This window comes from Etheostoma cragini, chromosome 2 (assembly GCF_013103735.1).
Source record: "Etheostoma cragini isolate CJK2018 chromosome 2, CSU_Ecrag_1.0, whole genome shotgun sequence".
NCBI classification, from domain to species: Eukaryota; Metazoa; Chordata; class Actinopteri; order Perciformes; family Percidae; genus Etheostoma; species Etheostoma cragini.
The window spans coordinates 12252990-12271027 of NC_048408.1; the positions used below are offsets into that span (position 1 = coordinate 12252990).

Genomic DNA, 18038 nt, shown 5'->3' on the forward strand with positions numbered 1-18038 from the left:
ACTAGGTTATTTATGTATTTATTTATTCATTATTACTGTTCAATATTACTACTCCTTAATTATGTAATTACGGTGTCAAAAAATCCTTTAACTATGTAAATACTATACATATCCACACTCCCTATATTTCTTTATTTAAATTTCTTCTCTGATATTTATATACACTTGCAACTGTAACACAGAATTTCTCCTTCGGGATCAATAAAGTATTTCTGGTTTTGATTCTGATGATGTAACTATTTTCACACCTTGTGATGAGTAAACTTATCTTTACATGTAAAATCTGTGCGTGCCCCTTTAAAACCATGGAAGATGTGTACCAAAAGGACAAATTTAAGGGATGTTTCATTAAATGTGCAAATGTAGCTATGTCATTTGTTTTATAAGCTGGAAAGTACACAAAATTACATGTATATAACTATATTTGTAGAATGAAGAGTTTTTGAGTTATAGGTGAGGGAAAAAAGGCACCGAAGAGTAATTGGAAGTAGTACTTAGCAAAATAACACGACACAAATGTGATGATCAATACGATCAATACTACTACAGTCAAGTAAAAGGAATGTTTTTGGCCCAGCATTGTTAGAGAGTTTGGGGGGCGGGGTTATTTGTTTGGCGTCATAATTTATATTGCCTAGTGTAAACAGTCTATTGGCTGAACCTTTTAATGGGGGTTCCCTGCCCCAGATTGCAGGGGTAAAACAATAAATAGAACCTATCACTTTAAAACTTCAATCTCTGGTACAGCAGAGATCATAAACTGTTAGATAGTTAGTGAAGGGAAATAGCACTGTATTAACCTGGGCTATCTCAGAACAGTTTACAGCTCGTAGATATTTATTACAAATAATTCTGTCTACATAGATAGGTCTTTATAAGGTAAGTAAGCCATCCACCAAGCTAAGCTATCAGACGGCTGACAAGCTAGCTAACGTTAACCGTACCGGCTAATCTTAGCTGCATTGTCTGAGCAAAACCACGGCTATTCGCTTTACAGGCAGTAATCATTCAAAGGGGCCAACTAGCTAGGTCTGTCGCTAATGTACAACTGTCCCACATTAGTTGTTAGTTAAAAATAACGGGTGTTAAAATCTGCCTTCCTTTGTTTTCTTTGAGTTAGCATAGCACTGATTGATAATGGCCCGACAGTCGGTGTAACGTTAAGTTGGGGGTAACGTTAATTTATTTTAAAGTTTGAGTAACCTTTAAATTACCTTTTGTGTTGTATCGATTATGATACCACTAAAAGTAAGTCAGTAGTTGATGTCAATGTCGAAGACTCACTGGCAAAACATGGACATACTTTATTGGTGCACTATCAAAGGGCTCAACGTTATGTGTTAGGATTGATGGGTTCCCCGCTTGCAATTAGCGTTCAAGGTGTGTGTGTGATAATACAGCCAAGTAACAACTTGTTAGGTGTCATTTTTTGTGTTACCAAAAATACCGGTATGTTGTTTTAAAAGTGTTGCTCCCGCACATTGTTAAAGTGACAGCAGCTGAAAGAAAAACGACGACGCCACAAGTTAGCTTAAGCTAATGTTAGCTAGCGCACTAGCAATGTCGCAAGCTTTGCGTTGAAGCAGTTTGCCGGGCTAGGGTTAGCCATTTAGAATGACAGCGAAAAGGCCGGTAGTTGGAGGCTATAGTCCCTCCATTGTTTTTAAAGTCTAGCTAGATAACGTTGACCTAGCTGACACTGTGGGCGTACTGTTTCTATGACAGAAACATACGATGCAAATTTCTCATCTGTCATGTTATATGGTTAATGCACATGCAACAAACATGAGACATTACAAAATGTTGATAGCATAGACATAAAAGGCCTGACTCGTACAGTAGGCCACTTATCTACAAAGCAAAAGATGCACGCGTGGGTTGATGTATATTCTAAGAGTATAATTTCATCGTTCATTTTCTCAGCTTCCAAACTTGAACGCCAGCATCAGTCGCTTCTCTTTCTATCTATTATAGCCAGTTTCCTTCTTTGTCTCATTGGATGAACGTGATGGCGCAGTTGTGTGTTAGCTAGTTGTTTCGCTAGCTGGCTAAACAAGTAGCTCTCTTGGTTTTGCTGTTGGATTGATGTGGGTCAGATTTAACGTGGGCCCGATTAGACAAAGAAAATGAAACTTTCTGTTAAAAGGAGAGGTGATTCACCTTTAGTACATTTTTACATGTTACTCAAACACAACTATGCTGTTAACCAAAGGTTCAACAAACGTCCATGAGTATCAATGTGGGCTTCCTTAAAATGGCCTAATAATTCATATTACGTTAAACGCTAGCGATATAAGCTTAGTTCCCCAACTCATTATCTTCTACACTCGTTTGCTAGGTAAAACGAATGCAGTCTAATTACTAAAGCTCTGCCACAAATCCAACCTTTATGAAAGTTGAAACGTTCAGTTTGAACTAGTTTGGAAAGATGTTGCTTCAACTTTATAGTCATTTTTTTAGGCTAATGTTAGTAAGTGGTGCTGTTGAATTGTATTGTGTTACACAGTGTAATAACTGTAGTAGGATAGCGTGTTTGCAACCTCGACCTCCCAAGTTCAATCTACACTTCTCCAACCAAAACTAAATAACCTTCTTAAGGGTAGGGCTGTAGTATAGAACTGCATTCTTTTTAAATAGTGTGTTTGTGTGTTACATTTTTAGATGGCATTATTGTTTTGAATTCCTTGTTTATCTTCTGTTTCAGCACTTAATATTGTTTACCAAAGAAATGGTGATGGAGAAGCCAAGTCCCCTGCTTGTAGGGCGGGAGTTTGTGAGGCAGTATTACACACTCTTAAACAAGGCACCAGATTTCCTGCACAGGTAATTAACTAAATGTGATTTGGAAGACACTAAATTTGTTGGTGTTGGTAATGCAGTTTTAACTGTCATATTGTTGTACCATTAGGTTTTATGGGAGGAATTCTTCCTATGTTCATGGAGGACTTGACCCAAGTGGGAAGCTGGCAGAAGCGGTGTACGGGCAAGCGGTAGGTGCTACAGTCCAATAATGAAGATTCACATTTTAAATACGGTGTATTAGGTGACTGGGACAAGAGTATTCACAGTGGTGGTCAAATTAGTTTTTATTATAAAGAAATTGAACACAACATAAATCATTGCCAGCATTTGAGGAAGGAATAAATGTCAGAGGAAGCAATGGTGACATGATTGTCACTCCTTATTAAACCCTCCTTTTTTGTAACAACCTTATATTTCCATATCAGTATTTCTGTTGTTTGTGTCTGACCAAAATGGAGTCAGATATAAAAAAATTTGTCATCATCCTGTTTATTAAGGTTGAGCTAAGTAAGAAAACACTGCCTAACCTCAGGCTGTTGCTAACTGCCAAATTCTTGAAATAAATGGAATCAGATTTCATAGCATGGAAATATCTTTAATAACAAGCTGGTCTTGACAAATTTGTCCTAATTTTCAAGTCATTAAATGTTTTTGGTTATCTATTTGTCTCTGCATTAGGAAATCCACAAGAAGGTCATGTCCCTCCAGTTCAGTGAGTGCCACACAAAGATCAGGCATGTGGATGCCCATGCCACACTGAGTGATGGGGTGGTGGTGCAAGTCCTCGGAGAACTGTCCAACAATGGTCAGCCCATGAGAAAGTTTATGCAAACTTTTGTGCTAGCGCCAGAGGTGAGTATCCCTTTCAGTACGGTTTACATTGAGATTAAGTGATAATAACAATAACAAATGTTTATTTCCTAAGATATTTGGCTTAATGCAAAGAAATTTTAACATTTTATTGGCTCAAACATAGCTGAGATCTGGAGAAACATAGCTGACCCTAACTAGAGATCAGTTACTGTTGCTCTATTGAAATAACTAATAAGAAGTTAATTTGAGTCAGTAGTGGGCCCAAAACTAATTTTATGGTCCTTTTTAATCTAATGTCATTGGCTTTGATTTTTTAAAATTGACTTTGTTTGCATGACAAATTTTCTTAGGGTTCAGTAGCAAACAAGTTCTACGTCCACAACGACATCTTCCGTTACGAGGATGAGGTTTTTGGAGACTCTGAAGCTGAGCTTGATGAAGGTAAGATGTTTGTAAAAAATCCCAAACAGACTTTGTTTTTATTTGTGAGTTTTTGATCATGTTTTCATGGTTAAATGTGTGGATGCTTATGCAAATAAGTTCCCTAATTGTTTTGCTTTCTCTCACTTAGAATCAGAGGAGGAAGTTGAAGAGGAGCCAGAGGAGAGGCAGCCATCCCCTGAGCCACTTCAAGAAAGCCCCAACAGCACCACCTATTACGAACCTCACCCCGTCAGGTATGCTAAAATGTCATTTTATCTCAATGTTTTTTACTGTTTCGCACTCACATTAATTTGCATGAAGGATTTTGCAGTTTAAATTTAGTTTATCTGTGGAAGTGACCGAATGCTAACTTGTGCTTTGTAGTAATGGAGTAGAGGAGCCCATGGAGGAGCCGGCTCCAGAACCTGAGCCAGAGCCTGAACCAGAGTCCAAAGTAGAGGAGGTAAAGCCTGAAGTAGATGAGAAGGTTCTGGAAGAGATGGAGGAGAAAGCCCCGTCACCGATCCCTGTGGAGTCCCCACCAAACACCCAGGAGCCTCCCAAGGTAAGGCTTTTGTGGTTTCCTTGAATAATAAGTGCCTAAATGACTCTACTTAAACTTTGTTCTTTGTTTGATATGTCAGCGATGCTACATATAAAATAAAGACTCTTCAAATCAATAAATGACTTGCTCATATGTATCTATCTATCTCTTACATTATCAGTTGTTTTATAATGCACAGTCCAGTAGCGTATCACCCAGTCCAACAGAGATTTAATGATGGCAGTAATATGCCCAAAAATATACCTACTAATGTTATAGTAAGGTGTTGAGTGGTTGTTGTTGCTAACAATGCATTACTGCATCCCTCACAGACTTTCTCGTGGGCCTCGGTGACAAGTAAAAACCTGCCTCCTAGTGGCACAGCCGCCTCCTCTGGAATCTCACCTCATGTTGTTAAAGCTACGAGCTCACAGGTAACCACCAAACCGCGGTGTTACGTTGCTTTTTCACCGCGGTAAGAAAAAGAACATATCGTCACAGCCCTAAACCCAAATACTGTATTCCGTTAAGTCATGATTTTAACACTTCCTCAGACTTTAAAAGTTTGCGTTGTACAGCATTTTAGACTTTGGCTATATAAACATGCCTTTCATAGGAATTGGCAATGTGATTTGAACACCTATTGCAGTATACGTAATTTTATTGCCATATCACTATATATCTTAAACCTTTTAAAGCAGTTTTAGAAAAATCTAATTAGAATTCAAAAAAATTACATGGATAAAATAACCAGATAAATGTCTTGTTTTTGCATATTAAATTAAATTTACATACCTTGAAAAACCAGTCTTTTCATCACATAATGCAAAAATTATATGAAAATGTCATACAGAAATTACCATTACTATACAGTTGTGTAATGCAAAAAGATAATGCAATATATTCCTTGCTAGAAACGATTGGGTTTGATACAAAACTCTGTACTTTTTTTGGTTACAGACCGAATTACATTGGTACTGCCAAGCTTATCTGTCCTCTCTGCATATGTGACTAGAGAGTTGGGCTCCGACAGACACGCAGAGGTGCGGCTGGAGCAAAATTAGGTCTCCTTGGCAGTTTAAGGCTGAATCTCATGTCTCTGTCTTACCCCTTTGTCTTTCCCCTAGCCCTTGGCCCTCAAAACCTAATGGTAAGGGTTAGGGGAGGAAACATACACTTGTGAAAAGGAGACACCACTTGGTTTTGTCACCATACAGTTTTGAACACAATCTTCCAAGATGCAATCTGCAAGTTTGTCTATGTTGATTGCGTGGGTTTGTGTTGACAACAGTGTTATATGCATCTATATATTTTATAGTTCTTTTATGTTCACTTTGGTGGTGGTGGTTCAGATGTCCGGTTTAGTACTTGGTTTCAGATTATTTGTTTAGTACTTGGGTCTGTTTGCGATACATATTTGTATACACACTGCATGGTTTGTTGTATATCTGTTTAAGTTATCACCGTTTTTAATGTCACTAATGTTCAGAAACACTTTCTTTGTTAACAAACAATTATTAAATAAAATATATTATATAACAGCTATTATCAATTATTAGAACCATAACTTACATGTCACACACACTAAAAAAAGGCAATCAAATGTATAAAACTCAAAAAAGAACCTCAAGACCACAAAAAAAACAGTTTTTCTGATGTTCCAGACCATTCTGATACCTGTTGAACGTAACTTTCCCTCACATTTCTTTAGTTAGTGTCCCGTACAAGTGCTTGAACAATGAATGGGTACAACATGAACACAGGATTTAAGAAACTTGTGCGTGCGTGTGTGTGTCTCCCTTATTGATGTCTCCAAAGCCAGTAGTGTTGTGCACTGACATCAAACAGAATTCTCTGCAAATAGTTTAAACAGTAGACATGCATGGAGTTCATTCAAGGCAGAGAAATGCGGGATTGTTGTGCCAATCAGCAATGTAACGTTAGAGATTAGCGTTAGCATAGCAAGCTATTGATTTATTTTTTAACGTTTTAATTAAAACATGGTTGCAAATATATATGTACAGGACTGTGTGGAGCACAAAACTGATGTAATTTTTGAATACATTATTTAAGCCTAAAATACATTTATGGGACTCTCTGGTCGATATGAAAGCCATTGTTGTCGGTCACGCGTTGTATTCTGGGTACCCCTCGGTTTCAAGTAAGCTCAGGACTTTCCTTGGTTTTAAGGGGTATGTAGCCCTACCCCTTAATCCAGAGGAGTATTGGGATAGTCCTTACACTCAACGTGAACCCGCAAAACTAAGGGGTGAGACAGAGAAATGAGATTCAGCCAAATCGGTGAGTCACCGAAATGCCGGTAAAGCGGTCGCAAGTGTAGTTGCACTTTCCAAAACTTCACGCAAACACCACTCACTGCAATATATAATGGTGCACCAAAAGTGGTCACGGTGCTGTTAATGTTACCCTTCCTCCGAGACAGATGGGCACAGCACTGTTCTCTATGCTGTGGTGACAGGCTGGAGGTTGTAAGCCATGGCAACTTTATTTCTACAGCACATTCACCTGCAATTCAAAGTGCTTTACATAAAACATTAAAGAGCAACTAGAACTGCAAGCAGTTATGACTGGTTCCAAGCCTCCCTGTGCAAGTTGACCCCAACAACACGGGAAGTACACGAAAGTGGAACCCAAAGCAAAACGGTGGGGAGGCAAATGTCAGGAAATATCAAGAGATGGATGTTATAGTATGGATTAACGACCCCAAAAAACTCTGGGCTTCAAGGTTGGATACAAAACCTTCTGTAAGGGATAGGAAGACAACGACATCAGCAGAACAGGGCCACTGTTAGCTCCAAAAGACAGTAATATTATTGAGTTACAAAGTTATGAACCAGAAGTGCCATGCGTTATATATGATGCATTTGACCTCAGACAAGATAAAATGAGCCAAAATTGTCTATGTTGATTACAGTGCCCCCTAATGGCCTATCTTTACCAAAATTGGTACAAAGCCTCTGAGCAGCATGACAATCATCACGGGTTTCGTGTTTATAGCATTTTGGGGGGGCCAAAGGCCAGGGGCGCCCCAGGAGTGACCCCAGAAAGTACCCATCAAATTTTGTAAAAATCAGATGGCGGTTCATGAGATATAAACTGTTATTACTTGTAGCGCCCCCTAGTGGCCAATGAGTGAAATTTGTTTAGAGCCTCAGTGTCTCATACCAAGGAATAATCGAAAGTTTGCTTCAACAGCGTTTTTTTGCCAGAGATATGGCAAAGTTGGTGTTTTCATAGTTGGCTACACAAATTTGTTGGTGCATAACATGCACAATTCTATAAAACATTTCAAAACTTTTTGTCAGGTCGGTTTGGAGATGAAATGTGCCAAGTTTCGTGCAGTTCAATCACACGGTCTAGGAGGAGTTTGAATAAGTTGGTTTTTGATAAATCGCATGGCCTGTATTGCGAGATTACTTTAGATCCAGGGAACGCGTGGATGTATGGTTTTTAAATGTCCAATATACAGTTTGGTGCTTGCGTGTTTTTCTGCTAAAGCGCCAGATAGTGGTAGAAGTGGGTCAGTTTTTGCATCTGAGGCCTGTGCAGAGTTTTGGACCAGTACCATAACCATGTACGGTTGAGGCTGTAGTGTGAGTTTTACGGAGAGAATAATAATAATGGAGAAGAATAATCTTTAGAAAAATTATAGGGTTCCACAAACCTCCTGTGTGAACCCGAGTGAAGCCTTGCTACTGAGGTTTCCCGCCCCCTTCGGCTTGGACCCCTAAAAACAGTATGATATATTGACAGTTGACAAATTTATATTATCTTGTTAGTTAGCTTGCTTGCTCGCTAGAGGGCTCAGTTCTCAGTCTGGCACCAACCACAGTTCAGAGGAAGGAAGGTCTACGGTGTTTTAAATTAATTTTAACATGACTGCAACTAACTATTATTTTCATAGTCGATTAATCTGTTTGAGAATTTTCTCTTTAAAATGCTCATATTATGCTTTTTTCCTTTTATTGTTTTCATCTTTTTTTAGTGCATGTTACAGGTTTACAAAGTATTCTCCAACATAAAACCCTGTTCACAAACTGCTCCAAACACCTCTCCTATAGTCCAGCCTTTACTTAGGCTTAGGTGCTAGTGTGGCACGCCCTCATACTCCGCTTCTGACTGGCTAGTAGTCTTACTTAACTACTGTGCCTGTGCGACTCCCAACACAGATGGAATAGAAGTGTGATGCCTCACTCTGTAGCTAAAACAGAGAGTTCAACACACGGAGAAATGAGGAGCTGCAGCAGTATGCAGCACAACATAAATATAGTTTTTTGTTTTTGTTTTTTTTTAACAAAAATAAAACCATGTAAACATATTCTGATACTATTTTATGAATCTGAAAATGAGCATAATATGAGTACTCTACATTTCACATCGTCATGAATTGGATCCACAGCGGTTTATTTCAAAAGGAAAATGTCACTTTTAAAGCTGGTTTTCGTTACAATTTATGTAGCATTTTAAAAGGCTATCCGGCGCAGTGCTCACTACACATGCTACTTACTCCACGCTCCGTTACATCACATACAGCAAAACCTCACGGAGAACGAGGGTAGAACAGCATCACCTATTTTTAACCAAATACTCAAGTTAACTGATTCTCTGGAGCACCATGTAACACCAACAATGAGCACGATGTATAGTTGATTTTAGTCTTCTTCTTTTTGTGTGGAACAGAACAGAGTTGAAGCCAAGACAGAGACGCAGACTGCCCCTCTACGGACCAGAGACCAGCGCACACGTGACAGACCGGCCTTCACTCCTCGGGGTCCCAGGCCTGGTAACGCCAACACTCATTCCCCAAATTATGGGTTTATCACTTCTCTTTTCTTTTCTTTTCTTTTTTAGCTTTTCATTACGTAAATTGTTGTCCTGCATGTCTCTGTCACTATTAGAAGGTGTTGCATCTTTGGAGTCACAAATGGGGAAACCACACTTGAGTTTTGTTAACAAAGGTAAACATGACCCTTTTTTAAGTCACATGTACCGTAAATGAATCTATAATCCTGTTTCATGTTTATGCTTTGATTTCTTGTTAGAACGAGAATGTTATTCAGTCGTTGTTGTCTTACATGTGGTATGGGTTTCACTTTCATGATGCATGTGAGCTGATCTGTTGTCTTTATGACTGTTCTGACCTGCAGGGGGCCGGGGAGATGGTGAGTCTGGTGACATTGATACCAGGCGGATTGTCCGGTACCCAGACAGTCACCAGCTTTTTGTGGGCAACCTCCCACATGACATTGACGAGAGCGAGCTCAAAGAGTTCTTCATGAGTATGTTTCCTTGAAGAAGCAACAATACATGTTTTTTTTTTGATTGTGAATAATTATAGTTAAATTTCTTTTTATTCTTTTCCTTTTTTTTCCCCCCAGCATATGGAAATGTTGTGGAGCTGCGGATCAACACCAAGGGCGTTGGTGGGAAGCTGCCCAACTTTGGATTTGTGGTCTTTGATGACTCTGAACCGGTGCAAAGAATCCTTGGGGCCAAGGTACAAGGGGCACGTATTAAAATTTCATTACCCACTTTGGTGGTGGTTTGGTGACACACATTTCTACATCCATTCTACAATGTGACAATGTAACCCTAGAGATAAACCCCTACAGGAAATACCTTGTCTGTTACAATACACATGTTAACTTTGTTTCACGTTGTCCTACCAGTAAAAATATCAAGGCTGTGATCAGACCAACTATAGTTAAAAACAAACAAAAAGCGCAGAGTAGTGGTGGAAACTAACTGGACTCAAAGACATAAAATAAATATCCTAGTCCAAAATGCAGCTGACACTCAAGAAATGTATAAAAAATCTTTATACCTGTGTACAAAGTAAGTTCCCTATAAATGTGATATGTCAATAACCAAACTTATCTTTTGTCACAATGATAAACTGAGGTAAACTGAAAAAATTTGTGCTTGCGTGTGTTTTTGATTGACCAATGCAACATCTTGTCGTAGGACGTTCCACTGCTGCAAAGGGTTAGCCAGGTTTCACTTTTTTGCCAAATTATGCTGCATTTGTGTGTAGGTTTCTGCATTGGCATCCCAATTGCAACATGAGATTGGCCTCATTCAAAATAAGGGGACTCCATATTTTTCACGTAGGGCCAAAAGACAGCCTGAACACAGCCTTCGAGAGGAAATAGTTTGACTGCCAGGGACACGGAACTTGTCAGATCAGACCATTGTGACACAGCAGTGCTTGCATGGGGTCTGGGGCATGTTGACAAACTCATGTGTGCAAACCAGTGACTAACGTGGGGTGTGAAATTTAATGAGGACATATTCAGTCCTGGTATCCCCTACTGTACTAACAGTGCTCTTCTCCCTGCAGCCAATCATGTTTCGAGGTGAGGTGCGTCTGAATGTGGAAGAAAAGAAGACTAGGGCGGTGCGTGAACGAGAGACCCGCGGCGGAGGAGACGAACGTCGGGACATGAGGCGCAACGACCGGGGCCCTGGAGGTTCAAGAGGCATCGTGGGAAGCGGAATGATGCGAGAACGGGACGGCAGGGGACCACCACCACGAGGCGGCATGGCCCCAAAACCTGGCCTGGGATCCGGAAGAGGCGCTGGTGGCCAGGGAGAGGGTCGCTTCACAACCCAGCGCCGCTGAGAAGAGCCCCACATGCAGTGTGGAAGTAGTACCGCGTTCTTCATCTTCAACCGTTCTCCTTAACGAAAAGAAATCTTCATGTATAAATGCATATATTTGTTTTTTCTTTTATTTTAATTTTTTTGTTCCCTCTTTGCTTTGGAATGTGACACAGCCTGTCAACCTTTGTTTGTGAAATAGACAAAACAAAATAAGCAAACAAAATATTCACTTATTAGTTGTGAGCTGAGCATCCTTTACAGGTATCTCAAGAATTCACAAACTTTAATTTGTAAATTTGTGAAAAAAGGCAAACCAACCAGGAGTAATCTGCCACATTAGGAGGGACTGATGGGACTTTTAACTACGATAAAACAGCCCATCATTTGGAAAAGAGATTATATGCCTTGACTTAACTGGGGCGCTGCTTCACAAAGTCTCTCTATTGCACATTTTATATGGTAGTATTCTGCCTGTTGCTGTTGGAAAAGAGTGAGAAGCAAAATTTGTGCAGTTCCAGGGGAAAAGCTTGCCTTTACTTTTTTCCTTTTGAGAGACCATTGCTTCAAAATTGCATAATGCGCTCATCAATATGCACTAATGGGTACTTTTTGTCGTATTACGTTGACGTCCATGCTCGGAATGCAGCTGGAGAGACCTGTTTTGTCTCAAAGCGATACGACTTTTCGGGGCAGGCCTCGCTCACAGCCTGTCTGCTGTGACAATGTACTTTTCACACTTTTGACCCGAAACTACGCTTCAATTACTGGCTGGATGGACAAGATGACAAGCAAATCTGCATTATATTTTTCCTCATTTATAAATTGAATAAAATATAAAAAAGCTCTAATCCTGGACTTTCACCAAATGAGTGGGGGGCCAAAGGATACACAAGAAACGAAGTTGAACAATAGAGTGGTGGCTCGCTCTGTTTTTTTTCTTTTGATTCCAAGTTTGTTTTACCTCCATGTTTGTTATTTTTTTTTTCCCTGCCAGCTAGACCGCAAAACTGGGATGGACTACACTTTCCCGCTCTCTTCCCTCCCTTCCTGTCGGAGTAACAGAATAAATGTACAGCAAAAACCATAGTTTACTGTATGTTTTGTTTTTTGTGTATTTTTTAATTTCTCTCTCGACTTGATAAAAGCATGAATGGTGCCTTCTATTTCACCTTTTCCAGTCTTAGCCCCCAAGCGGTTTGGGGCATTCTGCCTCCTAATACAGAGCTGCTCATTTTGAACTATTGTTTTTGGGAGCAAATAGAAAAGAAATTGCGGTGTTCACAGGTTTAAGTTTTCTTTTTTTTTTTCTTTTTTTCTTCTTCAGGTGCACATTTCATTTCTCCATACTGTTCTACTACCTAAGATGATCTGCTGTGAGTTTTGTACATTTGTTTTGTATTTTGTCTGTTCTTGGGTTTTGTAGAGACAATAGGTGCCTCCAGTTCTATTTGATGTTAAATGGTCAAAAGGTGCATCTGAAGAACAAATCTCTTCTCCCCCCCCACCCCCAGAAAAGGTACATTAAAGATGTTGGCAGTGAAATGCTTGTGGGTTTAAGAAGTCATCGCTCTACACAACCGTGATTTCAGTAAACTAAGGTTTCCCGTTTGGAAAGAGAAAGTCTTTCGATGTGATTCAGATTCTGTTGATCCTTACTTTTAGTCTGACCATACTTTTTGCAACTCATGGCAAAAAAGTTGGCATACTGTTCTTTTCTCAGCAACATTTTTGTAATGATCTGTCAGGCTGGGCTGGCCGTACGACCCGCCTATAGACTAGCAAATAATTGTGCTCACTTTTCTAGCCGTTTAAGCATTTGTATTTTCGTATTACGAATATTCACTGTGCTTTATTTTTATTCATTTCTTTTTTTCCATTCAAGGCAAGTCTGATCTGACCACCATACGAGTCGTCTCCCTCTACCAGTTTCCTTTCTTTTTACCACTCTGTGGGGAGGGAAGACCTTTTGGTTTCAATGGGAAAGGAAAACATCACTTTGTTTTAATCTTGCACTGAAAGGGGAAGTGAACTCGATGTAGCATTTTTCTTGACTAAAAAACTCACGAGGTCTTCCTTAGTCTAGTGGTATTCCACTATTTTCAACATTTCTAGGAAAATCTGTCATTTTGAACACAGACTCTCAATTGGTTATCTGGCAGTCAAAGAAAATAGTAGTGCACATCTTGTTATCCACATGAAAAAAATGCTCACAGTTAAAAACAAGATTTGATGAACAGACATGGTATGATTTATGTAGTTTTCCACAGTAATTCTCACTTACTGTCCCTTTGAATGTCCGATTAGTTTTCAATAGAGAAATTCTTAATTTGTTACATCAGTCTTTCAAAAAAAAAAAATTCTAGCTCTTTGGTCTTTCGAGTGTTTTCTATTTTTTTTACCGTTTCTCATGGGTGCCTCTACACCGAATGTTTATCCGTCAGGTAATTGCATACATGAGCACTTGACTGCATTCATACTTTTTACAGCAATGGTCAATGAAGAGGGTGACGAAGAACAACCATCATGCTTTCAGACCAATTTGTGCTTTTACATCGTACTGATGGTTAAGTGTTTGAGGATATAAATTAACAGTTTGATAGTTCATGTTTTTCACGAGTTTTCCATTACCCTCCTTTTTCCAAACTTTTAAATGGTCTTCAAAACAGAGAATACATTCTGTAAATTAATTTTCCTGTTGTTAAACACAGTCGAATGTATCCTCAGTGTGTATCATTCCAGTCCTTTTTGAATGAAAATAGAAGTACTTTCTTGGCTTTAGAAGTGCTAAACAGTTGGCAGCCATCTTAATTTTACTGTGGTTACCCTTTACTTGTCGCTAGTACGAAAGTCTTGCTGGTGCAGACATTTTTCTTTTTTAAATTCTTTTCTTTTTCTGTTTTTTAATATGTTGGACTTAACATACAATAAACTACTGATATCAGCACCACTCATACCGTTTGTCATGTTTGCAGGTTCTTCTGTAAAAGAGATGAGAAGCTGTTGCATTTTGAAAAGCTTTCCCAAACCAATGACACCAATCAGAAACTAGACTTGCCCCTGGCAGGATTTGTAGTAAAGGAGCTCTTTGCTGTGGTGCAGATCTGCCCGATGAAGTTGATGCAGAGATTCGCCAAGACCATGATTTGTTTATATCAAATATTTTGCGTTTTGGAGATTACCTGATTTATTTTTTTGCAAGCATTCCAGTAATGGTATTTATAATTAGTAAAGGGCACTTGGTTTACAGTGAACGTGACATGGTGAGTCCTTCTCAGCATGTCGTATTAAGTCTTCTTTGGCTCACAAAAAGGTTTGTCAAGTCCGGGTAAATTCCCGGCTTCGATTTAGAGAAAATTAATTACCAACTTAAATATTTCACAGTTTAAGACATGTGGATGTATTTGCAGATGCAGGGCATTCATAGCTTGACTCATGCTCAGGACCAACATTACATTTTTTAAATGTCTCCCAAATCCCCCTGTGTAATGGGAGTGCTCGGTGGCTGCAGTCTCTCTATAAAGATTCTCTGCATTCATGTCTTCCCCCTCTCTCCCCTAACTGTCCTGAATTAAAGGTGGAAAAGCCCCCAAAATGTACTTAAAAAAAAACAAAAGATTCTCTGCAACTACTACTTAAGTTGTGGCGCCACGTTTTCATGTGCAAGCACCTATTTTGAGTGCTACATTTCAGCCGATGGTTGCACATTATTCTACTTCTCTACAGATGGTGGTGACTTGTCAAGATACACACTAATGCACAAATAAAGGCAAAGAAGAAGACTCCAAGGTAGCAGTAGCATGGTATGTGAAGAGAAAAAAAGGCAGAAAAACATTGAAGAAAATCAGCTTTTCAAATGCTTTATGAGGGAGGAAATACATTCAACATGTTTGTTAGACGCAATTTTTTAGTGAGTAACTGAATGTAGAACAAGATCTGAAAGACGTTCTTCATACATTGTTTCAATCCTTAATACAGTTATTCATTTACATTTTGGTACATTCAAAGAATGTAATCCGTGTCATCCTCCAGCATTTCTTCAGTCACTGCCACCGTCCTCTTCAGATGATGTTTCACTGGATGTAGAATCAAAGCTTTGAGCATGGAGGGGAGCTCTATGATTTCCTTTGTGATTGCTTTGAGGGCCCACCGGGGGGCGTTTGTCTCTCAGGAGATCCAAGAACCATCGAGGAACTGGGAGAGAACCGGATGCACCAACAGGTGAGTGTGGAACAAGCTGGCCCCCTCCCTGTATAACCCTGGCATTATCAGCACCTTGTCCATACACGTAAGACCCTCCTTTGACTGGATACTGGAGAATGAAATAAGGCATGATAGGTTGGTAGAGGACATGAGGAGGGGGCGTCTGTCTTAGTTTATTGACAGAGATAGGAGGTAGAGGAGTGGTGGTCAAAGGGTCATCGGTAACAGGAACAATCTGACATGGGGGATTCTCATTTCTTGTCTTTGCAGCAACCGTTTCTCTCACCAAAGAGCCTGGGAAAAGAAGCAATGCAACTATGATTTGGCATCACTCTTGGGATCAATTGGGAATACTAAAATTCTCAAATTGCATTGCAGAGAAATGAACTCATTTCATACCTTGTTTGTCATTTCCTGAAGTGTCTTCAGGGTTATGACTAACAGGGAATGCTCCTTGGAGAAAAGACAAGTTATTATGTCTATGAATTTAACTATTTCAGATCATTGCTAAAGGCAAGGCCATCTCCAGGATTTTAGAAACAATCAGGTCATGAGTGTAGGCTAATTACCTCCCTCCTATGAACATGAATCATTTGTATGTTCCTCAATATTTTATTTATTTAGTGAACTGTTCATAAAATCAAACAAAAACATTTAAAAGGCTAATGAAATGGAATGAATAACCTAAAACAATATTAAATTAAGGAAGATGTAGCAACTTTCCATCAGAAACATTCTGTTTCCCAGTGTGAAGCTCTAAATGCTGTATCAAATTCAATGTAATTCTAGTGGGGCGTGAAGTGAAGCTGATGGTTCGTGCCTTCACCTCCATACTGGCTCGTTGGGCTATCTTACTCCAGGGGAAAGATCCTGCTCCCCCTTCCCACTCACATTGGATTAAAGACATTATGTCTTATGATTTCGAGAAAACATGCTACACTACCCAGGGATCTGAGAAGACATTTGACAAAAGATGGCCCCCCTACTTGACATTTTTTGAGAAACCAACTACAACACTATCAGAGTAGCTACCCACTTCCCCTCTTTTATCTTATTTCATTCCATTTTATTAATTGATGTTCTTTTAGTGATTTTCTTTTGAAAAATATGTACATTCCATTGTACATTAATTGTTTTTGCAAAGTTGTCATTCAATGAAAAAACGTTTGGAGGAATTCTAGTGTAGGAAATAGCTCTGTAGTTGTTGTTTTTTCTTTCATAAAAGTCGGAATGTAATACTAATTCTCACTTTTATATGTTTAGTCTAAAGATATTGGAATCTACAAAATATGTAGAATTTAAACTCCAAGCAAGTTTCTAACCCCCCCTCCCAAATTCCTGGAAAAGAGTAGTCAAGTAAGTCAAGTTCATTTTGATTCACATATACAGCATATACAATATATATATATATATATATATATATATATATATATATATATATATATATATATATATATATATATATATATATATATATATATATATATATATCACAAAATTCCCTTATCTGGTTTTACAGTCTGAACAACATATGATACCCTCTATCCGAGGACATGACCTCAGTAAATGTACAAATATCTCTGTCCTCTGTACTATATGCTATTCTAAACAGTACGCTACAGAACGGCGGTTGAATGACTCTTACCTGTGTTTTGTATCTGAAAGCACAGAAGAAAAATCACAGCTGCTGCCGTGATCAGTTCCATCGCTGCCATCGCTTTTCTGAGGACCCTCCTAAAAGCTCTTTAAAACAAAGGGTGGTACCATATTTGTTTTGCTAATTGATTTGTCTTATGACTCACTACTACCCACTACTACTATAATAATCATTTATATTATTACATTGAATCACTTTATCAACAGAAGCTTAATTGCTTTAATTACTGTACACAAATCAGCTTGTGTGGCGAAACAAGGTTTACTGAGAAACAGTCTACGCTCAGCTCAGTGCTGTTGCCCTCAGGGACAAAAACAAGAGCTACAAGGAGTAACTACGGTCAACCCAGACATTAGAGCGGTCACATGGCAGATGGGGTCATGTAGAATTGTTTTCAATTTATCAATCCATAAAAACAGAATTACAGTGCTCCTAATCAAACATCACTGATTATATTCAACACTAACCACTAACAACACACTCATGCAATGTTAACTAAACTGATCAATATTTCCTAAGTGCAATTCTTTGTATCATGTGAATTAAACTGTTCACTCTCTCTACTTAATATATTTAGACTTTTACTGTTTACTGCTTCTTCTTTTTTTAAACTCACTTATCATTCCTTGCATATATCTTAATATTTTGACACAGGGCCTCTCTACAAGACAAGTTCACACTTATCCTGATGTCCTATCATGACATAACACTTTGAAAGGAGCCCTTCTGCATAATATTTATTGGATGCTTTATGCATGCTTGGTTGATAATACTTCTGCACCTTTACTTACAGTAAGTAACTTTGATTTATTTTTAGACAATGGTATTTCTACTTTTACTGAAGTTAAGAATATGCGTACAAGCCCTCATTTTATGTTAAACAACATTCTATGTTAATATTATTCTAATTATATATATATATATTGTATATACATACACACATATATATTTACATACACACATATATATATATAT

The 18038-nt window shown here is 38.7% G+C and overlaps 1 protein-coding gene across 4 annotated transcripts; it reads left to right on the forward strand.

The window, feature by feature from the left end:
- Positions 1–661: 661 nt before the first annotated feature.
- On the forward strand, positions 662–12467 carry g3bp2 (GTPase activating protein (SH3 domain) binding protein 2). Of its 4 annotated transcripts, none has more exons than XM_034893466.1 (13): positions 662–879; positions 2705–2823; positions 2909–2990; positions 3481–3654; positions 3966–4056; positions 4187–4292; positions 4423–4603; positions 4915–5016; positions 9284–9386; positions 9502–9561; positions 9751–9882; positions 9982–10109; positions 10944–12467. In XM_034893466.1, exons 2-13 carry the CDS (start codon positions 2729–2731, stop codon positions 11223–11225), a joined length of 1536 nt encoding a protein of 511 aa, XP_034749357.1. In that variant the 5' UTR covers positions 662–879; positions 2705–2728; the 3' UTR covers positions 11226–12467. The 4 variants fall into 4 exon arrangements, with proteins under 4 accessions (XP_034749357.1, XP_034749365.1, XP_034749369.1 ...); XM_034893474.1 differs by having other exon boundaries at positions 9982–10100; XM_034893478.1 differs by lacking the exon at positions 9502–9561.
- The last annotated feature ends 5571 nt before the right edge of the window (positions 12468–18038 follow it).